General features: G+C 36.7%; 3 protein-coding genes across 4 annotated transcripts; 2 read left to right on the forward strand and 1 right to left on the reverse strand.

Moving 5' to 3' along the window:
* The first annotated feature begins 417 nt into the window (after positions 1–417).
* On the forward strand, positions 418–4,826 carry LOC126708864 (tyrosine--tRNA ligase 1, cytoplasmic). Its single transcript, XM_050408844.1, has 10 exons — positions 418–647; positions 748–895; positions 1,359–1,648; positions 1,736–1,832; positions 2,834–2,939; positions 3,051–3,133; positions 3,270–3,415; positions 3,630–3,735; positions 4,070–4,129; positions 4,325–4,826. Exons 1-10 carry the CDS (start codon positions 532–534, stop codon positions 4,343–4,345), a joined length of 1,173 nt encoding a protein of 390 aa, XP_050264801.1. The 5' UTR covers positions 418–531; the 3' UTR covers positions 4,346–4,826.
* A 2,356-nt stretch (positions 4,827–7,182) lies between these two features.
* Positions 7,183–7,893, reverse strand: LOC126708865 (uncharacterized). The gene has a single exon (XM_050408845.1). The coding sequence runs from the start codon at positions 7,759–7,761 to the stop codon at positions 7,306–7,308; it is 456 nt and encodes a 151-aa protein (XP_050264802.1). The 5' UTR covers positions 7,762–7,893; the 3' UTR covers positions 7,183–7,305.
* A 7,323-nt stretch (positions 7,894–15,216) lies between these two features.
* LOC126709717 (uncharacterized) lies at positions 15,217–17,754 on the forward strand. 2 transcript variants are annotated; one of them, XM_050410047.1, is made up of 5 exons: positions 15,218–15,490; positions 15,984–16,050; positions 16,201–16,249; positions 17,238–17,282; positions 17,552–17,754. In XM_050410047.1, the coding sequence occupies exons 1-5, from the start codon at positions 15,260–15,262 to the stop codon at positions 17,616–17,618; spliced, it is 459 nt and encodes a 152-aa protein (XP_050266004.1). In that variant the 5' UTR covers positions 15,218–15,259; the 3' UTR covers positions 17,619–17,754. The 2 variants fall into 2 exon arrangements, with proteins under 2 accessions (XP_050266005.1, XP_050266004.1); XM_050410048.1 differs by lacking the exons at positions 17,238–17,282; positions 17,552–17,754 and adding an exon at positions 16,670–17,216 and having other exon boundaries at positions 15,217–15,490.
* The last annotated feature ends 6,568 nt before the right edge of the window (positions 17,755–24,322 follow it).

Below are 24,322 nucleotides of genomic sequence, written 5' to 3' on the forward strand. Positions count from 1 at the left end.
AATCTGACCGGTGATGTGGTATTAGTGGAACACGTGTCGCATAGAATAGGAAAAGTGGGGACGGGTGATGTGGTGCTTGTTCGGTCACCGGTGGACCCCAGAAGGACTCTGACTAAGCTAGTTGTGGTGATGGAAAGTGACATCGTGTCTTACTACGTGGACCCCATGTACAGTCGAACCACTGTGGTATGATCAATTTTCGAATATTTATTGTTATTATTACTATTTTTTTTTGTTGATAAAATCGAATATTGTTATTTGTTCCCACCTTTTTATTTCTTTCTTTTTATAAGTACAAAAATAAAATTCTATATTTCAAATTCTATAATAAGACTGCCCATCTAGCTCTTCCAGCCCAGCCCAGCCCAGCCCATTCCAGCCACCACGACACTGGAGATATATTAAAAAAAAGAATAGAAAGTCTAAAAACCCTAGTAGTAGCAAAGCAAGCACACTGAAAACACAAGAACCGCTCGCATTCTCTCTCGTCCTCTCTCCGATTCGATCTGCAACCCCCAAAGTCCAAAACCAATGTCGACGGAAGCACCTGATCAGGATCAAAACCAAGCCGCCGCACCACCTGAGGCGGAGATTCAATCCCTCGCAATCTCTTCCTCTCCCTCTTCCTCATCCAACCCAACCAACCAGTACAAATCTCTCTCAGAAATTCAACGCGCAATTTCCTTTGCTCACTTTTAATTGAAAATTTGTGTCTAATTTTGTTCGTTACAAATGAAATTGATCCAGGATGAGCCTGGAGGAGAGGTACCAGATCGTGAGGAGCATAGGAGAGGAGTGTATTCAAGAAGACGAGCTTCGTAATCTTCTTGAAAAGAAACCCGAACCCATCTGCTACGACGGGTTTGAGCCCTCCGGTCGAATGCACATCGCTCAGGTAACCACTGCCTTTTCTATTCATATCAATGTCTTTTCAAGTATAATTTTTATATTTGAGTTATAAGATGAGCAATGTGCATTACTGGTTTAGCGATAAAATCACCACTTGTATTAAAGGTTTAATGTTCAGTTTAATCATTACCTGTGATAGTGGCTGCATGATTTGAACTCAGAATACTATGATAATTTCTCATGGATAAAACTATTAAATCTGATTATGCTGGACATTATAGCAAGCAGCGTTTATCATAAAGTTAACTCAAAGAACCTATGAAATAATAATGGGACATGTTTGTGTATTTGGGATAACACGCTATTAGAGTCCGTAGACGTTATATTTATGTATTTGTTGATACTGTCATACTGGCTTTAGAATTGTGTTGCTTTATTGGGTTTTGGTATGATTTATGTTCTGAGGTTGGAGATGGTTTTTTTATTTTTTATTTTTATTTGTTGTGCAGGGAGTTATGAAGGCAATAAATGTGAACAAGCTGACATCTGCTGGGTGCAGAGTGAAAATATGGATTGCAGATTGGTTTGCCCAGCTAAACAATAAGATGGGAGGTGACTTGAAGAAAATTGATGTTGTTGGGCGCTACCTCATTGAGATTTGGAAGGCTGTCGGGATGGATATTGATGGAGGGAAGGTGGAGTTTCTGTGGTCCTCAAAGGAGATAAACTCGAGAGCTCATGAGTACTGGCCTCTTGTGATGGATATAGCACGAAGGAATACGGTTTCAAGGATAAAAAGGTGAATTATTGTATGATGATTATTATTATTACTTTAACATGCTGGTGGTGTGGTTGTTATTTTTACTTATATTATATTTTGCTGCAGGTGTGGTCAAATTATGGGTCGAAGTGATGAGGAAGAGTTGACTGCAGCACAAATTTTCTACCCATGCATGCAATGTGCTGATGTGTTTTTCTTGAAGGTGCTTCCTTTTTCACTTCTAGTTTGTGAATAGACCATTTGGTTTTGTTGGTTGGCTTGTGCCAAGACAGTACCTTGCACTTCTCATTTGTTTGAATGTTGCATGGATTTCCTCAGATGTCTCTCATTGCTATAAAATTCTATAGGCAATTTGCTGTTGTTTTACTCCTAGGCTATCAACTAGTGCTGTATCTTTATACACGGTGAAATATAATGATTACTGTTTGGAATGTATATAAGCATGGTTGCAATTACATCTCAATCTCAACCAGGCACTTTGTGATTTCTCGCCTAAGAGTCTTGTGTAGCTCAATTGGCACATCTTGGTGTTTCTAATGGAGTTAAAAAGACTGTGATCTCAGTCAGAGCCATAAGAAAGTTTAAACTGATTTGAGTATTGGATTTTTTGAGCCTGTTTAAAGTGGGGTGGAAATGAAGGCTAAAAATAGATATTTCTAACCCACCAAGCCACTTATAAAAAATAATAGAAATTGCTAAAATGTAGACATGATTACAAAACTAATTGAAATAGAGAAACCCAAGTTAGTGGAGAGAGGTCAGCACTAAAACGAATCTAATTCATCAAGCCATGCTTGTATAATTTTTACCTAAGCTTCATTTGTTCATCAGTTCTCAGTTCATCCTCCGATACCACTTTGGGGTTATAGGAGCGGAAGTTGTAATAACCTTAACATGGTTATGCCATCTACATGTAAACTAATACTTGATTTGAAGTTTTAACTGATTTGTTATTTATGCAAGTACTAATAACTGCCTAGCTTGCTTGTGTTAATCTGGCTCTCTGGTGGGTTGCTTCCTTGTTCTGCAGACTTCGTTTTTCTATTAGTCTTGTCTTCTGATCCTGTTGCATATGTTTCTCACTATAATACATGTGGTCTTGAAATTTTAAAGAGGGAAAGAGAGGGGGGTGGGGGGATCCTATGTTGATTTTGTGGAAATTTTTTTTTTTTGAACTGTATGAATTTTTTATAAAATAAATAGGCCGACATTTGCCAACTGGGAATGGATCAGCGAAAAGTGAATGTACTTGCAAGAGAGTACTGTGATCACATCAAGAGGAAAAACAAGCCTATTATTTTGTCACACCGTATGTTCCTAATTCTTTATACTAACTATTTCTCTATTTATTTTTGTATCCTGTAACATTTTGTGTATAGTTGTGTGGTCTTTATTTGTTTTGCTTACTGGTGATTTACAGACATGTTACCCGGTTTACAACAAGGTCAGGAGAAGATGTCGAAAAGTGATCCACTATCTTCCATTTTTATGGAAGATGACGAGGTAGGGTGCATGTAAAGGGGTATCAAATTGCCATTTAGGGGGTTGCATTGTGTTTTTTTATTAGTTGCACATTGCATAAGGATAGTGGATTATAAAACTAGGTTAACCTTAGATTTATTCTGCCTCCATGTTGTAGGCTGAAGTGAATTTGAAGATAAAGAGAGCATACTGTCCTCCAGATATTGTGGAAGGGAATCCATGCTTGGAGTATGTGAAGTACCTCATTTTACCTTGGTTTAAAAAGTTTGTAATAGAGCGCAGTGCAGAGAATGGTGGTGATAAGTAAGTCATAAGGATTTTATTATGAAAGCTTTACTTATTTTATTTAGTTAATGCTAGGACATCTGCCTTTTGACCTAATTCAACCCTTGTATCTTGTTGAAAGTGCATGCTCCTTAAATTAGTACAGTTGCTTGAGCTATTTTTCCAGAATCAATTTTCATTGGGAATATTAACTCAAATTGTTTTCTTCCAATGTATGATGCCCGTTATCCAGGAGCTTTGAAAACTTTGAAGAATTGGTTGCTTACTATGAAAGTGGAAAGCTACATCCAGCTGATCTTAAACCAGCCTTGGCAAAGGCTTTGAATAAGATACTAGAGGTATATTCTTTCCATTTATCCATTTATCTCTAATTAATGCTTCTTAGGTAGATTGATTCCCATGACTTCAGGGAGTGATGCCACTGCTTTACACATTTTGGATAAATGATGTTGGACTTCTGCAAGCCATAACCATCTTGAAGCTATGATTAAATTGCTAGGACCTTAATTTGATTGGCCCACATCCTTTAGGGTATGTTTGGAACTGCCCCATCCAAACATAGGGTGAATTTTTTGGAAGGGTGGGGCTGTTGCAAAGTATGCTCAAGGGAGCCTATAATTCATCAAATTTGTTAATTCTGTGGTCTAACTTCTTTGTTCTGTCTGTTTGCAGCCTGTAAGAGAGCACTTCAAGAATGACAATAATGCAAAAGATCTTTTGAAAAGGGTTAAGGTATGGTCAATTGACTTTTAAAATTAATTTCTTTTAATAATGAGTTTTGAAAATGTTAAGAGTGAGAATTAGCATTTGCACATATAAATTGTGCCTTGAATCAAGAGACGTTTTGGTTCATTGCATTTCAATTCCAATTATTTTTAAAATAATTCTATTATGGAAACTCAACCAAGTGGTGTTTGATTTTTGTAGGCTTACAGAGTCACAAGGTAACGTGGAACACAGCCGTCAACTTTTTGCTCCTTCCAAATTGGTGGATTAAAGGTCTGGTATTTGTGAATTGGCTTGCAGCCATTGCACTAGTGGTCAAGCCTTGTTGCAATGATGAGTGCCTTTCACCAAAAGTTGTTGTGGTTTCAACCTTGACCACTCCGAAACCCCACAAATAGTGAAAGCTTTGTGCACTTAGTACTACGACCTTGCAGCCAGTTGTATTCCTTCATAGAGAAACATACTCATTTTAGGCAAGTATTAGATTCTATGTTTTGAAAAAAAAAAGTTATTATTAGATACATTTTCAAATTTTCAATTGCATTGGATTCCAACTTTACTATGTTGTTGAAAGAGTGGTGATTAATTCCTCTGCCAAGTGTGGATAATTATGTGACAATTTATTAATGGTGGATAATAAAGTAGTGTTGGTGGTGGATTCATGTGAGAATTAATAAAAACTGCCAATGCATCATTTGTGAAATTTTTTCTTTTTTGTTTGAGGTTGTGAAAAATATTGTGCACATAGCATTAGAGCCCATTTGGATAGGCTGTTTGCAAAGCCTTAATGTGTGTTTTAGAAAAAACGTTATTTTATAAACCGTTTGGCACTTTGGCTCCACAAAAATCAGCACGTTTGTGTTTTCAAAACCCAGATTTTTTGCGTTTACAAAACATTGCAAAACTCTGCTTTTTCAGAAACGCAGATTGGGTTACCGCTATTTTTTTCTTCAGAAAATCAAAGTAGTGCCAAAAAGATAATCGGTTTTACCAAAATACCAGCTTTATCCCTTCCCCATGTATATCTCTTCCTCTATTTTCTCAGTCAGTCTATACTCCTCCATGTATATATGCTACCCTGTTCTCTCAGTCTCCATGAGCTCTCTTCTGCTTTGTTTCTGGTCTTCACTCTTCATCTCGCTTGCCAGGTAACAATTCTCTATTCCTCTTTTGCTGAATTTATGTTATAGATTTGGGCTTTTTGCATGGTGGGTTACACATTGTTAGAAACCTAAATGCTAGAACTTATTTTGACTGAAAGATTTGTTGTTGCCGTTGTTTTTGTTTCTGGGTTGTGGATTTATTTGGGATTTTGGCTGCTTTTGAAACCTGCCCATTTTGGGTTTTGATTATAATTATTGCTTTATTCGTAGACACAGATGTCATTGGAATCAGACCCATGTTTTTTTTTTGGCGGGTTGGGAATAAATTGATAAATGAGTTTTCTTTATTATGTTTCTCATTCAAGAATCAGGATTGTGTTTATGGGCTTTTGATCAAAATTTAATTTTTAACATTCTTTAGTGATAAAAATCTTAATGGGTATTGTAAATGCACTTCCAGTATAGTGTTTGTGTATCCTCTCTATGCAAGGTTCCCCTCAGTTTGGCAGATTTTGGTATCTATTTATGTGTGCTGCTGGGGAGTTGATGGTTAGATATGTCTATCTCTGTGTGCTTGTAGTGGGCATAGTTCTGATAACAAAATGGAAAAGAGCAAAAATACTATTTATTGAAACAAACAATTTGCTGTAATGGAGAAAATTTGGAATGATAAAGAATTTTACTTGTGGTCTTTACCAAGAAGTCTGCTATCGTGTCTGTCAGCTTTTATATGATCAGATATTGCATACATCTTTTACACAAACCATGTATTTCAATACACGTATATGAACCATATATTTTAGCTGAGTTTGTAGGGTTGCACTTGCCCTTGGAACCATACATCTTTTCCAATATTTCAACTTTCATGGCTTTTAGGCAGAGGGATTATATTTGTTATATAGTGGTAGTATAATTATAATTCTTGAAGCAAACAAACAGCTTTTTAAGCTATGCAACAGCTGCTGAATAACCAGGAAGCAATTTAGCATGCAACTGACTTGTAAAATTGGTCTCTAATAAACGCTTACTGGAGTACCAGTCACATTTTAGATCAATGTACTGAATGATCTCCATACCTAGTTTGACAACCTCAGAAAAATAGCACACCAATTTCTTTGCCACTGCTGCTACTTTATGTTTATACAAATCTCATGTTTTGTGTCTGTATGCCTACTGATACACACCAGTTAATGCATATGCTATAACAGTTTAAAAGAAAGCTTAATCCTGGTCTAGAAGAGAGAAAAGAAGAAGAAAGAAAACAAGTCAAGCTAGTTTGAATTTCTTGTAAAAAAACAGTAGTTTACTTGTATAAATCAAAGCTAAAGGTCGTCTAGTATTAGAGAGTTAGTTGAATTATATATACTTGCCACGTACACATTGTTCAATATGGCAATATATATTCAGTTTTCATACCCTTAGGAGTATAATAGTTGCTGGGCCTCTGCTGAGACGTTGTTCAGGAGTAGGATGGGCAATGGAATCTTAGCTGCTGCTCTTTTTGATTTTTCCCAGAAATTTATTTTCAAAGATGAAGTAATCCCGATTCTCTACCACCTTTATTGATACACTGCGCTGTGCTGAGCATCATCCTCATATCTGAGCGTGTAAATTCAGATATGCAGAGAGAGTTTGGGCAGGAGGTCTTCATCATGAGGTGTGTTGAACTCAAAACAAAATAGTTAAGTCATTTTTTGGAATTTATACTCAAAACAACCATTTTTAAAACAGCTTATTCAAATGCTTAATGTATTTTTAAAAATAAAAAACGCATATTTTCACATTTTTTTCCAAACGTTTATTTGTGGTTTTTAAAATGATGTTTTCAAAACGCATGTTTTAAAAACACTCATTTTTAAAATGGACCTTACTCACTTTCAATTCCACAAATTGCTTTACTGCTTTACCTGTCGCAAATCAAAATCAGATCTTAAAAAAGGAAAGAAAAGAGGGGAAGGTATACAGGAAACTATTGCTGAGAAAAAAAACTGTTAGAAAAACCGTATTGAGAACAAGTAACAATGTAGAATATTGCTTAGCAAATCTATGTATAATATTAAAAACAAATATCCAAACAAATTAGGTTGGCATCTCATACCGGCACAATGGACACAGGTTACACTTTCTAAGCCACTCCACAATACAACCTTCATGGTAGACATGCAAGCATGGCATGCGCATTGCCTCCAACCCCATTGAAAGCCCTTCCAAACACACTGGACACGCCTCCTTCAAATACAATCCTTCAACTCTCACCTCCTCCAATCCTTGAATTGATTCTTCACTTATATGCCTCGCCCTCGAAGCTTCATAATCATCATCTTCTTCCCTTACAATATCATCATAATAATCGTGCAATGTTGGTTCCATGACAGGCTGCACCATTAGTGATGAAACCACTTCTTGTCCCTGTGAGTTTAGAGCGTAAAGTGGAATATTGTAGAACTCTCCTGAGGGCAGTGAGTCATGGTTGAGTATTGGGTTAACTTGATCCCATGTGTGGCCTTTTTGATTGAAGGGTAATTCAGTAGACATCTTTTTGAAAATTTGCTAATAGCGGTAGTGTTAAGAAATTGAAATATGGGTGTTAGTTTTGTTGGGATAAAAACTAGAAAGTGTGCTATAAGAGAAGAAATATGAAAGGAATAGAAAGTTGCTAATAAGGCTGAAGGCGTATGCAAACTCAAGCAGGAATGACAAAACGAGCTTTCCTTAAATACAGACTATTTTTCATCTTTTCTAGATTGCTTGGGCTCCAAGAAATTTTTTTGGAATTGAGAAGAATCAGAATTTGAATTGATATCTCTTTTTCTTTTTCTGTTTTCTTTCTCCTTTTTTACCTTGGCCAAAGGGCCACAACATATTCTAGTTTTAAACCCTCATTTAATTTGTATAATAAATCTGTAACAAGAAATAATTAATCGTAAGCCACGTTGGTAGCTAGCAACGATGCAATAGCCTGTTCCAGTACTACTAGTCTACTTCTGCAATGGCTTCTTAACTATAATCCATACCAATAGCATAACATGCCCCGATTTTATTAGTGACTGTTAATATGATGGATTCCATTTTTTCCACAAATTATGATGTCTCATTTATAATTCTTCTAAAAAAAAAAAAAAAAAGTTATAATGTTGGTAGCAGATTTTGCATTGTGCTGTTGAAATTTGAAAAGCATAGTAGGGCTCAATACTAGATACTGAAGATTTTCATTTGCACTTAATAGTCTTATAGGGAAATTAATTGGGTCTTCTAGCAAAATAAAGTCATCATAAATTGGTTATTATTTGACACCTCTACGAGGAATATGGTTTGTCCTACAAAGAATAAATACAATGCAAATTCCGTTTAATGTTTTAGATATGTAATAAAATTGTTTTGGTTCTATTCGAATTCGAAAAAGTGTTGATCATGAATTCCAATTCCAACTGAAATCTCCACCAATAAAGAGAAGAAATTCTCATAAAAAAAAGAAAGAAGAGAAGAAATAATTTTAAAAGAAGGTTCAAAATGAATAGAAATCCTTTAACCTATGTTGAATATTCCACTTTATACTTCATCAATTATGGTATGATATAAGGAATTTTTATTGGCTCATTACTATATTAAGAAAACCATTTTCCTCAAAAAAAAAAAAAAAAAAAAAAAAGAAAAGAAAAAAGAAGAAGAAAAGAAAACCATGGTTCAAATCTCTCTCTCTTTCCTGTTGTTGTAACTATCAAATTATTAAAAGAAGATCATATGAATAATGTTTTATATATATATATATATATATTCTTTTTTCTTTTGCTAAGTGGGTATTTAGAATAGACATGATAATATCTTACCTAAATAGTCTATGTCCACTAAGAAATAAGCCCATGGGATCCAATTAGGTGTTGGCACAATGTAAAGCATGCGTGAGTCACACAATGTGATATGACTCACGTTTCAGTTATTTGGTTATGTAAAATATGTTTTTTTTTTTAAAAATAAAAAAGAATAGTAATAAAAAACACAAAAACAAAAACGGTTATATTTAACTTTTAAGTATTTTTATTGCACATAATTTCACTAAGCCAAATAAGTTAAAAATTATAAAACACAAGTATGTATTTTAATTAATTGATAATTAGATATTATTTGAATTTTGGATGTTTTCATTAAAAACACTGTGGGGTCCAATAATCGACGGGCCAGGCCCGTTTGCTGATGAAGGGTCCAAAGGCCCAAGCCTAAAAAGGTCATGGCTAGAGTTCAAGAATAGTGTGGCCCAATTGGCCCGGAGAAGCAGCCGAGGACAGTGCAGTCCTCGGCTGACCCAAGAAAAAGGGCAGAAAGGTAAAGGGGCGTGCTCGAAGGGGAAATCTAAAATATCTAAGAGAGGCTTCCTTTGCCACCTTCCCCATGCATATCTCTGCGCCTAACAGAGCCTTATCCATTAACTTTATCAACAACTCTCAATGATTTAGGTCTGAGACTGATGGGACAAGTATCAGTCTTGAAAGGGTCGACCCTACACGTGGACGAAGGAAATTGAACGCATGCGAGTATAAAAGAAAAAATATGTAACCTAAAAGAGGGGCTTCTCCAGTCCCACTGAAAGGAGAAAGTGCTTCAGAGGCAAAGATATTGGAACCATGCATAAATATCTTAACAAAACCACAGCCGGGTAAACATGACTTAGCCTTTCGATCCCACTCTCTACAAATGATATTGTATGGGCCCATATACGTGCGAACCCAACTCAACTGCGGTTTGACTCAAATCGTGTCCCTACAATTGGCGCCGTCTGTGGGAAGGCTTGCGTGTTAGCTCGAGCGGTGGCGAGGTTGAGCTTCTATCGAACAAGGGACTATGAGGATGCCTGTATCACCGACGACACATTATTGCTATTCCAACATAGGCTCCCACTAGGGGCTACGTTCCACGGTGTCAACGACATGGGCAAGCCTAGGGGCTTCAAACATCAGGCCAGCTTCCTCCACCTTATTCGAGGAGCTAAACCTTCGGAAGATAAGTAAATAAAAAGAGAATACAAGTTTTGGACAGAACCAAGGCCTTGCATGGTCCTCGGACCCAAGCCTCTGGGGAAACCAACTACTTAAAAAGAGAATACAAGTTTTGGACAGAACCAAGGCCTTGCATGGTCCTCGGACCCAAGCCTCTGGGGAAACCAACTACTTAAAAAGAAGCATACAAGTTTTGGACAGAACCAAGGCCTTGCATGGTCCTCGGACCCAAGCCTCTGGGGAAACCAACTACTTAAAAAGAGAATACAAGTTTTTGACAGAACCAAGGCCTTGCATGGTCCTCGGACCCAAGCCTCTGGGGAAACCAACTACTTAAAAAGAAGCATACAAGTTTTGGACAGAACCAAGGCCTTGCATGGTCCTTGGACCCAAGCCTCTGGGGAAACCAACTACTTAAAAAGAGAATACAAGTTTTGGACAGAACCAAGGCCTTGCATGGTCCTCGGACCCAAGCCTCTGGGGAAACCAACTACTTAAAAAGAGAATACAAGTTTTGGACAGAACCAAGGCCTTGCATGGTCCTCGGACCCAAGCCTCTGGGGAAACCAACTACTTAAAAGGAGAATACAAGTTTTGGACAGAACCAAGGCCTTGCATGGTCCTCGGACCCAAGCCTCTGGGGAAACCAACTACTTAAAAAGAAGCATACAAGTTTTGGACAGAACCAAGGCCTTGCATGGTCCTCGGACCCAAGCCTCTGGGGAAACCAACTACTTAAAAAGAAGCATACAAGTTTTGGACAGAACCAAGGCCTTGCATGGTCCTCGGACCCAAGCCTTTGGGGAAACCAACTACTTAAAAAGAGAATACAAGTTTTGGACAGAACCAAGGCCTTGCATGGTCCTCGGACCCAAGCCTCTGGGGAAACCAACTACTTAAAAAGAAGCATACAAGTTTTGGACAGAACCAAGGCCTTGCATGGTCCTCGGACCCAAGCCTCTGGGGAAACCAACTACTTAAAAAGAGAATACAAGTTTTGGACAGAACCAAGGCCTTGCATGGTCCTCGGACCCAAGCCTCTGGGGAAACCAACTACTTAAAAAGAAAAGCTGTGTTACATGGACTCTCTAGTTTGCCCTCGGATCCTCAACACTAAAGGGACCAGTATGGAATGGAGTAACGTGTTTCCAAAAGCATAACTGAAGTCATGCAATGCTCGGTCGTGCCCTTGGATGAATTATTTAAAGTTTGTCGTCCTCAGACAATACTTCCGCGCTTATTACAGAACGTTCAACCGTCATCTCGGTTAGTTTCCTAAGTTTAACTTACTATGAGTTATTATCATTCTGCCTGATAGTGTCCATAGATTAGAATTAGTTGGATCGTGTTTCAAGAGTTCTTGCTCTAAATATTCTGAAAGAAACACACGCATGGGGCACACTCACTCACAAAGTAGTGTGATCAGAAGAGCAGTACCCAAAACAAATAACGAAATTTCCATTATCACAAAAACAAAGAAATAGTACAGCGTACAATGAAAAGCTGGAATCAGTTTGCGTCAAAGATCATTACATAACCGAAAAGAAAGGAAGATACAAGAGAATAAAATGAAGCTGAGGGAGTAGGTCGGAGGAGAGGTTGGCTACAGCCCCCAGACCTTGTTCTTCCTCAATGCTTTCACATGCCCACAACTCAAACAGCCAAAGAGACCCAACTTGAGCCTGACACCGTTGAAAGAAAGGTGCAGGGAGTGGGAGGTTGAGGGGCTTTCTCTAAATATACGCTTGCCGCAAAGCAGAGGCGCTGATGGAGGAAAATCTTTCTTCTGCCACACCAAAATTCTGGCATGGACAGAACCTGCTTCGGATTTTGACTAAAAGAGGGGAAGATTCCTTTCCCCCTCGGTCGAAATGAAGTATTCTCCTGAACTTAAGTTTCCTGCGCCCATACCGTACTATTCTGAGTCTCATGAAGGCAGGGTGCATCTGCGGCGGAGAAAGTTCTGTCTTCCCAACCCTTGCCTTAAACATGTTATGCTAAGGGAGGAAATCTCCGGATATGGAAGCTGTGATGTGGGAGAAAATCTGAAGGATTTGTGCGTATATAAAGCAACGTTCTCTCCCTCCCATTTATTTGAAAAGACAAGGTGATAGCAGTCAACTCATGCGGCGTCCCAAGGAACGCTACAGACAAAACAGTTCTGGCTCAACTTCTAACATCAACTGCAACCACAAGATTAAAGAGTCTCGTAAAGGCGCACCTCGGTCACTGTGCCATCAGAGAGCACCACGTGGCCAGAAGTTGCAGAAATATCTCTTAATTTATGGGCTAAGTGGATTCGTGACCCCGGGCCCGCTTTGCTTGAGGGCCCAGGTACTGTGGCCCCCGCCGAGCAATGGCCTTGGCTGAGGACAACCCCTGCTCGGCGCCTTGGGAAATGCCTTATGAAAGGGAGAATCTGAACTCAAAGAGACTTGGACAGAACCTAGGACTTGCATGGTCCTCGGACTCAAGCCTATGGGAAAACCAAGTACGAAAAAGATATCTTATAAGTCTTGGATAGAACCTAGGACTTGCATGGTCCTCGGACTCAAGCCTAGAGGGAAACCAAGAACATAAAGAAGATATTTTACAAGTCTTGGATAGAACCTAGGACTTGCATAGCCCTCGGACTCAAGCCTATGGGGAAACCGAGCACCTAAAAGAAAAAGTATACGTTCTAAACAAAACCCTGGCTGTGCGAAGTCCTCGGACTCGGGCCTTTTGGGAAATCAACTACTCGGATGGAGAAGTTTCTCGGCTTAAATACTGGAAAAGGTTAAAGCCAGCGTGTTAAGAATATGGCGTAACGAACCGATGATCGTTAGCCCAAGGAAATTGCTCATTGAAAGGGTGACATGTCCTCGGATAATTACTTCTTACACCTTATCAAGCACTTAGTCCCCCTCGCGACTAATGTTAAGGTAAGTCTCGTTCCTCACTGGTCGGATTGTTATGTCGAATAATAATTTTGTTAAAGTTATTATGGCGTCTTTTTATTAGCAAGTATTTTGGCCTTAGTTGTCATTGGTTCAAATGCTATACTACTGTGCCGAGCAGAACTTGCAAATTTATGAAAACATATAAACAGAACATGCGAAATAGAATAACAGTAATTTTTATTAATATAAAAAATTATTATTACAACGTACAAGGAAGGGCTTACACAAGCCTATACAAAAATGAACTGCCGAAGCAGTAATAACATCTGTAATACAGATAAGTAAACCGCCAGGAGTCTCCTGAAAGCGCCTTCAAAGTCTCTCTGAAATCTTTGCCTCAGTACTGCTCATATCAGGATAAGAACCTTTTACAGAGGAGAAGTAGAAGGAAGAAGAATTGGAACACATGGAAGCACTTCAGCAAGCTCTTGTCACTGAAGAAAGCAAGGGAAAAAGAAGATGGAGGACATGAGTAGGAAGGAGGAGAAGAAGAGGGAAGCAATGAAAAGAAAGTAAAAGGAGCAAAAGAGGGAGAAGGGGAGCCATATTAGGTATGCTCATGAGAGAGCGGATGGAGATGACAAGGGAGGTTTTCGACTCAGTCACACCGGAAGTAAGGAGTGACGAGTCCCTGCTTCGGATTTTGGCTAAAAGAATGGGGAGGCAAATCTTGAGTCTCCGCCATCCTTGCCCTGACCGAGCCATCTCAAGTTTTGTTAGGGCATGGCGTTTCTGGAAAAGGAAGGATTCATTCATGGCCGACTACTATGGTGGATGTATTATTGGATTAGGAGTAACCAGATGAAAGAAAGTGAACTATAAGAAGGGTCTAAGGGATTCAGATATGAAAGAATCACCTCTGGTTTCCTCTCTTTATATAAGGGAGTAAGACAAGGGCACGTAACACGTTCTGATCCCCAAGGAAATCTGCGAATAAATGCGCATCCATTTCATTCCCCCACGTTATCAGTAACCGTAAGATTTGGGAGGTCTCGTAAAAGGAAGAAATTAAAGGCGTGCTACGGATAACCAAACGGTATAAGCGCATCACGCGTAAACCGAGGGAAACATCTTGTAAACCGGCGCGTTCCTCGGAGAGGTGAAGAGTCGCCAACGTTGATCAAGGGCCGAATTAAATGAGCAGTAATGAAGGCTCGGAGTTACCAAAACCCCCCTCTCCGACCAAGAGGTCGGACAGCAGGGTTTTGAGGGGCTATTGTGGGGTCCAATAATCGACGGGCCAGGCCCGTTTGCTGATGAAGGGTCCAAAGGCCCAAGCCTAAAAAGGTCATGGCCAGAGTTCAAGAATAGTGTGGCCCAATTGGCCCGGAGAAGCAGCCGAGGACAGTGCAGTCCTCGGCTGACCCAAGAAAAAGGGCAGAAAGGTAAAGGGGCGTGCTCGAAGGGGAAATCTAAAATATCTAAGAGAGGCTTCATTTGCCACCTTCCCCATGCATATCTCTGCGCCTAACAGAGCCTTATCCATTAACTTTATCAACAACTCTCAATGATTTAGGTCTGAGACTGATGGGACAAGTATCAGTCTTGAAAGGGTCGACCCTACACGTGGACGAAGGAAATTGAACGCATGCGAGTATAAAAGAAAAAATATGTAACCTAAAAGAGGGGCTCCTCCAGTCCCACTGAAAGGAGAAAGTGCTTCAGAGGCAAAGATATTGGAACCATGCATAAATATCTTAACAAAACCATAGCCGGGTAAACATGACTTAGCCTTTCGATCCCACTCTCTACAAATGATATTGTATGGGTCCATTTACGTGCGAACCCAACTCAACTGCGGTTTGACTCAAATCGTGTCCCTACAAACACATTAGGCAATAATTGAATTACAAAACTTTTGATAACATGGTTTATTTAATAATCACGTGATTATTAAAACTCTTATAACTCAACTAATTGATTCAAATTTCCATCCCAATTATCTAATTATCAAAAAAAGTTTAAAAAAAAAAAAATGTGACTATTTTAAATGAATATTTAGATCTCAATACATGACACGGGCTTTAGCCCAAAGTGTGACTATAAAGTTAAGGCGCAAAGTAATAGATAGTTCCCTTTCAATCCGTGGGGAAAACAAAAATGGAGCTCGAACCACCACCACCACCACCACCACCACCGATCGAACCACCGTCCACGTGTCCTGATCAAAGCACGGCGTCGGATCCTACTGAGGATGACCGCGCCGAATCAAAACCCTCTCTGAGCCAGACCGATATCTTGAGAGCCCTAGAGGTGGTGGAGAGAGACTCTTCGGCCATCGCAGAGAGCTACGGTTCTCTCTTCGCTTCTCTTCGTTTAGCTCTATCTGAGGTACCTCCACTTTTTTCCTTTTCTGTTTGGATGCCGAGAAAGTGTGGGAAAAATAGTGTAAAATCAACTGTTTAGTTGCCGAGAAAACGTGAGAAAAGAGAGGAAAATGAATTAAATTTTAGATTCTGGCTCTGTTTTGGAAGCGACAATTGGCCAATTTTAGTAGTTTGCCATTGGAGTTCTGTTTGAATTTGGATTAAAAGTTTTGTTCTTTAGTTTACTGTTTGGTTGTTGAGAAAATCGAAGGTTTGGAAAGAAAATTGGAGTTAATAAACCAAATAGGTAACTTTAGGCTCAGCTGAGTAAAGGGTCTTTTTTTTTTTTTTTCTTCTACATTTCTGGTGCCCAATAGATTACTAAATAATTTCATGTTATTAGTGTTTCTCAGCAATCCAAATGCATGAACCAATACATTTTTTTTTTTTTGTTAAAAGTGCCCATGGTTACTTTTCTCTTAGGTTCTTTATCTGATGGAACAATGTGGATGTTGTAGGTTACTAGTAGCTCAGTTGATCATATGCAATGTTTCAGTGATGCGGCGGGTCGCCTTCAAGAATCTGGTAAGAGATTATGTAATGCATGCAATGCTAGCTTTCCTGATATGGTTTGATTTTGTCCCTGATATGTTACATGAAAAATCATTTACTTATTGTGTAGACCTCCTGATTTGATAATCTGTATTTTTTTGACTCTATCCTTTTACTGTGCAGTTCTTGATGCATCAACAAAGGGGAATCGGTATATAAATTCGTGTCTCAGGTATTATTTAATGCCCAACTAATCTACTTTTGGTTTAAAAAGTATTGGAAATGGCTTCGATATAACCATTCAGCAGGCTTATGCATATAATGTAAAGAAGTATTTTATGGTTTATGCCCATCCATGAACCTGATGTGGGGATGTCTCTTAGGTTGTTCCTTCTTATTGTCTATGTTTTCGCAGAATGATGACTTAGTTATTGTTTTAATGAGCTGGGAAAGTTCTTGATATGGGAAGTGGAACTAAAAGTGCTCTAAAAGTTAATTGTAGCTACTTTTTCAGTTTAACAAGATGTATCTTGGATACCATTAAGCAACAGTTTTTATTTTTATTCCTATTTACTATTATTTATTATAAATACATCTAAAAAAAGTATAAGAGTTATCAATACTGCTAAGTTTGTAAAATTATTGGCTGTAGCTGGTGGTAGGATATACTTGGAGGATATGGACGTTTCATGTCGGCCTTAGAACTTGAAATTTGGCCTTTGTGGTAGCAACTGTTTTAAAGTAAGAAACTTTAATTTTCATTTTTACTTAAATCGTAACTTCACATAATTTCACTACCCTCAATATTCCCTGGATTGGTCAATCTTAGCCCTCATTGCCCCTCAAATTTTCAATGTATGGCTGTTATCAGGATCTTGCTCTCATGAAGATTTTAACAATTTTGGAATACACTATCTAACGCACTATAATTTTTGGAAAATTTCACTTATCAGAATAAAGTTTTGGAAAATTTTGTTTGTATTAATGGCGTGGCAACACTCCCTCTTGATAACTAGCCAGGCACAACTGTCTCGAAGAAGTTTTTACCTTTTGGAGTACATGTACTGACTTGCATGCTGATAATGGGATTGCCTCCTCTTGTATCTCAATACCAATGTGCAACAGGAACGAAATATTTTAGATCAATGCTTTTACTCTTTCATGGTAAATATGGCCTTTCTAAGCTGATTTGGAATTTTTTTTTTTTCCTTTTGTAACAGATTAAATGAGGAGATGAAGGGTGTAGACAGTCTAGCTACACAGCTGTATCCTTTACATTCGTTTATTTACTGTTTATATTGCATACATTAGGCTCCTACCCTACCCCTTGGTGGTGCTTATGAAGCACCCCCCAAGTCCCCCACTTTTTCCTTCCTAACAGGGAAGAAATCAAATAGTGATTTATCTAAGCTTCATGGCAATTCTTTTACTTAGACAGCAAATATTTTGAATTGATCACATTTAGGACCCTTTTGTGCTGTATTTAATTTTTTCACATGTTTGTATTCTCTTTGAGACCTTAATGCCTGTGAAGAAAACTCCTGAGGAGAAATGTAGATGCTTTAGACTCTGCTGTGAACAAGCTCCTCCGTCTTCCATGAAGTTTTAGCTGCTTGGATCAGTCTTTACATCAATTGCATAATCATGATCCTTTACCTCCTCTCTATAAATGTATGATTATTTTGTTTGGGAATTAGAAATTGATTTTATGATAATACAGAAACAATTTTCTTTGAACATTTTGAGTTCTGATATGCTTAACAAGCTGCCCAGTCATTGCAAAACCAACCAGGAGATTTTCACCTTTTGGCTGATTAGTTTAGGATTTTGAACGCCTTTGTTAACTTCTGCCTATTTTGGTCAATATTTGAATCGGCTTATTCCAAATTTTCATTTACCTTAGGAGGGCGTATTTTTCTAATTACACCTGACACCCATAAACTCATATTGATGTTTCCTAAATCATGTTGTGTAGTATCTAATTATTAGCTTGTGATTAATTTTGTCTATGAATTTAATGTGAAGTGGATGGAGGTAGTTGATCAAAACAAGTAGATACCTCAGAAAGTGATTTGAATAATCAAGACTCAGAGAGTGTGAATAGGACTCATTGAACCATAAGGGGTGTTGGTAACTTGATCTAATAAACCGCCAGAATTCCATCCCCCAAAAAAAAAAAAACCCGTCAGAAATGACCCGTATAGACAAATGTGGGGGCATAACTCAACTTTCATATGTAAGAAGCAAGGGTGTTAAATTAGGGTGTAATATTTACCCAAAAAAAAAAATTAGGGTGCAATTGTCACTTCGGAATAATATAAGTTTCCCGACTCCCAAAATCACCTTTTTAATTGGAAATCCACGTTTCCATAAAAATGAGATTTGAGGAAAATTCAGATGTCGTGGTCCTCAGTTTAGGCACACTGTTAACCTATATTTATATATATATATATATATATCGAATCTAATTATATTTTAGGGTAAATCCACATTACAAATTGAATCTAATTGTTCTATATTTTACAAGAATAAATATCTCAAAACTACACACTTAATAAATTTTTATATATAGGTCATTATATATCATTTATATACACTATAATTTGTAGGATTCTTTTTATAATTTATGTTTTTATTTTGATTTTTTTTTTAGATGTAAACAAATATTATAAAATGGATATATATATTTTTTTCAAATCACATTTCATATATTCAATAATTTATAAGCTACATGAATATTATATGAAATACTTTCTTTTCAAGTTTACTGATAGTATATTGGAACAAAATTAAGATAAAATTAAATTGATCATAAACATATTATCAAACTAAACAACTGAAAACTACATGACATAATAAGAATGAAATCAAGGTTAGAGAGTTATTTATTTTAGGGATAAAACCCTTTTTCATCCCTACATTTTCACACGATTCTCACTTTGGTCCCTAACTTTTTTTTTTTCCACCGCTTTTAGTCCCTATCCTGAAAAACACGTCTCGTTTTAGTCCTTGACGTTACATCAGAGACGGAAATTGCACAGTTGGCAAATGGAAAAAATAAAAAATATTAAAATAATGCACCTTGTGTCCAATGTGGCTTTCCACGTCAGCCTCTAAATTAAAAAAATTAATTTATTAATTTTAACTAAATAAAAAAAATTAAAAACAGAAATAAAAACCAAACCGCAAGAACAACAAATTTCAAACCTAGCAAGAACAAGATCAACAAAACACAAATCCAGCAAATTTAAAACCCAAAAAATTAAATTCAAACCCATATTCCGAAAATCACACCGCACTTTAAGTCTTTCTCTTCCTCGTTGGCTCAGCCAAGTTCGAGCCTCTTAAAAGTGAAAGAAAAGCTTTTATTACCACCACATAAAAGTAGTTATTACTTAATTTCCTCTATTATCAATGGCCTCTCCAACCGTACTTCCAATCTCAAATCCATAATCAATTGGCGAATCGCAACCGTCCACTACGACAACATCATCATCATCATCGCCATCGTCGTACCTCAAAGTCAGAACCTTCCTCACGCGCCTCCTTGGCTACACGCGCTAGGCGCTCTCGAACCGCCGGCCTTGGATCGTGCTCGTGGATTGCACCGCCTTTTCGAGACCGGAGTCGCTCATCGAAGCCGCGTCTCGAGTACGCAAGAACTTCTCCTACTTCTGCGTGAACTACCTGACTCTACTCGCGCTCGTAGTTGTGGTCTCACTCCTCTCCCACCCTTTCACCCTCGTAATCCTCCTCTCCCTCCTCATCGGCTGGCTCTTCCTCTACTCTTTCCGGCCGTCCGATCTGACAGTGGTATAAATTTTCTGGGTTTGTTCTTGTTCTCCTTCTCCTTATGGGTTTTGAATTTTCTAGGGTTTTGAATTTTCTTACTTTTCTAGGTTTTTATTTTTATTTCAGTTTTTTCCTTTTTTTTCATTTAGTTAAAATTTACACAAAACATCAAAGACAAAAATCAAATCCAGATTTTCGGAATATGGGTTTGAATTTAATTTTTTGGGTTTTAAATTTGCTGGGTTTGTGTTTTGTTGATCTTGTTTTTGCTGGGTTTGAAATTTGTTGTTCTTGCTAGTTTTGGTTTTTATTTTTGTTTTTAATTTTTTTATTTAGTTAAAATTAATAAATTAATTTTTTTTTAATTTAGAGGCTGACGTGGAAAGCCACGTGGACACAGGGTGCATTATTTTAATATTTTTAATTTTTTCCGTTTGTCAGTTGTGCAATTTTCGTCTCTGATGTAACGTCAAGGACTAAAACGAAACGCGTTTTTCAAGATAGGGATTAAAAGCGGTGAAAAAAAAAGTTAGGGACCAAAGTGAGAATCGTGTGAAAATGTAGAGACGAAAAATGGTTTTATCCCTTTATTATATTTTACGTAAAAAGCATTTATGCTACTTTTATAACTTGTTATATACGTATGTGTATATCATTCGTTGACTTTTATTTTTTGGAAGAATTATAACTAAATTTGTCCAGGTATTATCTATATACATATATATGCTTTTTTTTTTACAAGATTATAACATTAATACTTTTTTAAAGGGAACCTAGCGATATTTTTCCTAGTAATATAAATAAAAATAGAAGAAAGAAGCCCAAATTATTTTGAGTCTTTTCAATATCAACGAAATGTAACTTTTAGCCCAATACAAAAGAACAAAGAAGCCCAAAAAACAAAAAGAGAAAGGAATTCAGCTTTGGTTAGGTTCATTAACAACCATTCTCGTGCCACGTGGAGTCCGCAAAATCCATGCAACCGAAGCTTTAATAGAGAGCTCTGTACATGTGTTTAGATACCGCTTATTTTGCTAAAATTAAAAAATTATTATTAAAAATACAGTAAATAAAGATAAAAATTAATTGAAATAGTACAATATGATCCATAAATAGTGTAAAAAAATATAATAGGACTATGAATAAAAACAAAATAAAATTAAATAGTGAAATAATTTTAATTTTTAAGTGCAACCCAAACGCACAACATAGAAAACCCGTACTTGACGTGTTTGTACTAGTTTTTTTTTGTCGTTTAATTCAAACACATGCTTAGTGAGTAGTTGAAGTCAAGTCATATTAAAAGCCTGCTAGTTTTCATTACAGTCTCACGTACAATAATCACAAAATACGACTAGGGAAAAACAAAGAAATTAAGGATATTATAAGAGGATCTAAATTGATTGAGAGCTCATGGTTGGATAATAACAAGTGTCTATAAATTTCCAGAATAATCTTTAGTTGAAATTAAATGAGAAAAATAGTGATACATGCATGCATTGTTGATTATTCTTATATTTCACAATGTCCCATTCAAATGGTCATTTCAATTTACTATATTTTTTTCAAAGTTAGGCAGCTTCCATTGAATCTTAATTCCATATTGTATATGTCAACCTGATATTAATTAGCATAACCCAAAAACAAGGAAGAAAAACTGAAAGAATTATAAATAAGTTTTTAGTTGGGTCAGTTGGCCTCGTTGGAATCAACACATGTGTTTTAACTCTAGTTAAATGTAATGTGATGTGCATTCTGTTCATCTCCATATATAAACTAATAGTCAAATAAATAAAGCAAACTTTTGTTAGAGAATAGTATTATTTAACAAACAAATTGCACTGCTGACTATTTTCAATTGATTAATGTGCTAGTTAAATGCCTTGTCGTGACCCTAATAAAGTGCATACCTAATCAAACCAATAATTATACCATGAACAATTCAATGACTCTAGAGTTTATAGTCTGTATATAGTTGGTGTTGGTCTCCTGCATGCTCTATTTAATCAATGCACACTCAATTATAAAATACTATAGCATAGGAAATGCTGCTCCGAAGACAATTGAAGGTTGAAATTTATTGTATGGTTTTATTTTTGAGAAAAAAAAAATTATATGAAGTTTTAATCTAACAAATTAAAGTGCCCCCATATGCTTACAATGAGCTCAAAGCTAAACACAGGTCAATAATTTCATTTTGGAAGTTAGTCTTGTCTAGTCTTTTCTTTGAAATTGTGAGCTAGCTAGGTGGTTAATGAGCATCTATAGCCTTCTCCATTTATCATGAACTTATAGTGTTTAGGAAATAGGAATACTATTATATATCTTTGGTATATGTGGATATTTTCTCTTACTCATTATTTTACATGGTTCTTAAAATTCAATATTCTGAACACAAAATCTGCTGAATGGGTGCAGTAGTACTAAAAAAAATCTAGCTTCACTCCTTTACCAAGATGCATGTAATGTAATTGAAAAAGTTCACACTTGCATAAGAGCATGTAAAAAAATGATTTTTTTTTTCTTCTTAATTTGTCTAGGATATTTTTTGATGAATCTTTGTATAGGATATATTCATGAAGATTATCTAACAAAAATAGTCATCAAACAATGGCCTAAATGAACGGCTTATTTCCTTGGCAAAATCTTTATTTATTGAGTGAGTGCAGCTTACTAAGAGGCACAAGAGGAAGGCCCCTTGGAGTCTTTTCATTCATTTTCAGCATGATGTATCATGTATACAATACACCTTACAAGTCACAACAATTACCTATCCTTTGATAAAGCCAAAGGGCATGTAATAATTATCAGTGATGCTAGGATGAGATTGATACCGAAATAAATTTACCAGATTTGATAATTAATGTCGATGTGATAGTACTGATCATTGATTTGGCAGCAAAAAATAAGTGATTTTTTATATATTATATTTTAGTGTTATAATATTGATTAAGTGATAACATTCACTATCATCTATCAATTTACAATAAGGAAACACACACCTACCTATCAAGAAAAAAATGGAAACACACACCTATTTAAAAACCCACCAAATCCAATCCACCCATGTTAACTGGGACCTAGCGGTAAGTTAATTACAATTGAAGATTTTAAGTGTGTGTGTTTTTATTATTATTATTATTATTTATTTTTTAATTTTTAAAGTTTGGCTGCCCTGTGCATGCAATATGTGAAAAAAGAATCCAAGGAGAAGGATCAATTGCCCCTTCATTAGAAAGCTAAGACCCAATAGGTCTTTCTTTATTTTGCTGCAAATGCATGCAATAGGCAAGACCCAATAGGTCATTAGTATGAATGGCGCGCAGTGAGTGTTTTCACATTTGGGTGTATCTAAACAGAAATTGAAGTCATTAAAAATTAAATTTTTTGCTTGGTGCTAGCTGCTAGAGTGCTGTAATGAAAGAAAGGTTCTTTGGTGAAATGAGTTCGATCATTTCAAATCCTGAGTAGAACATGAAGGAATTTACTGCTCTATGCTGTAGTGGCAGTGAATAATCCTCCAAAATCAGTGGGTTTGGACTTAGGACCAGTAAGCAAATAATTACTTTGGAGGGAAGGAAGCATAACAAGTTCATTTGAGATCCCGTGTAAGCCATGTAACACACAATCGATATTCCTGCTGCAATTAATTTATTCTCCAGCTAGCTAGGTTACTCTATAAACTATACTATAGTGATAATAGTTCTATGATGGACCCCCAATTGGATACAATCTCTAGCCAGAAAGTCTGTGAAAATCAAATTGGCATTTTGCGTATGGGAAAATGACCCCATTACTTACCATTGCCGGGAGGTTTTTGTTTTTATAGGAATTGCATGTGTGGCAGTGTTGGGGTCACAAATCAGAATTCAGAATAGACAAAACTTTGATTGAATTGCATATATGTCAGACCTTCCTGTAAAAATAATGAAGTCACGTTGGTTAATTTGGTATAACTTAATGAGTTTCAAAATAAATAAAAAAATATTAAAAACTAGGGTCTGAATCAAACACCTCAATTCTTGATAAAACTACAACACATGTTTTGGGAAAAAAAAGAAACAGAATATTTCGGGCATTATATTGTTCTTGCTTGTTTGAGAGACTCTCATTTATTTCCCATGTACGTACATTTCGTTTCTTTACCTCATATTGTTGAATGAAACTGAGAGCAAGTTATTACGTACCAGAAAGAGATGATGACAGTGACAGCATTTAAAATTGGTGGACACACACAGGTGACATGGGGCATAGGGTGTTAGCCCTTATTTATTTTTTAAAGCTATTTATCCTCGGTAAAAAGTACATATTTCAATTAAGTTTGAACCATGATGAACTTTGAGGCATAGAGTCCTCCAAACTGAAAAAAAAAAAAAAAAAAAATATATATATATATATATATATCTTATGTCAATTTTTTTGGGACATGTGAAAATCAGAAAACTTATTTTCGTGGGTCAACCATGCAGATATGAAATACCAACTTTATAATATATTTGTTTCTCAAAAAAAA

The sequence above is a fragment of the Quercus robur genome, chromosome 12, assembly GCF_932294415.1.
Source record: "Quercus robur chromosome 12, dhQueRobu3.1, whole genome shotgun sequence".
NCBI lineage: Eukaryota > Viridiplantae > Streptophyta > Magnoliopsida > Fagales > Fagaceae > Quercus > Quercus robur.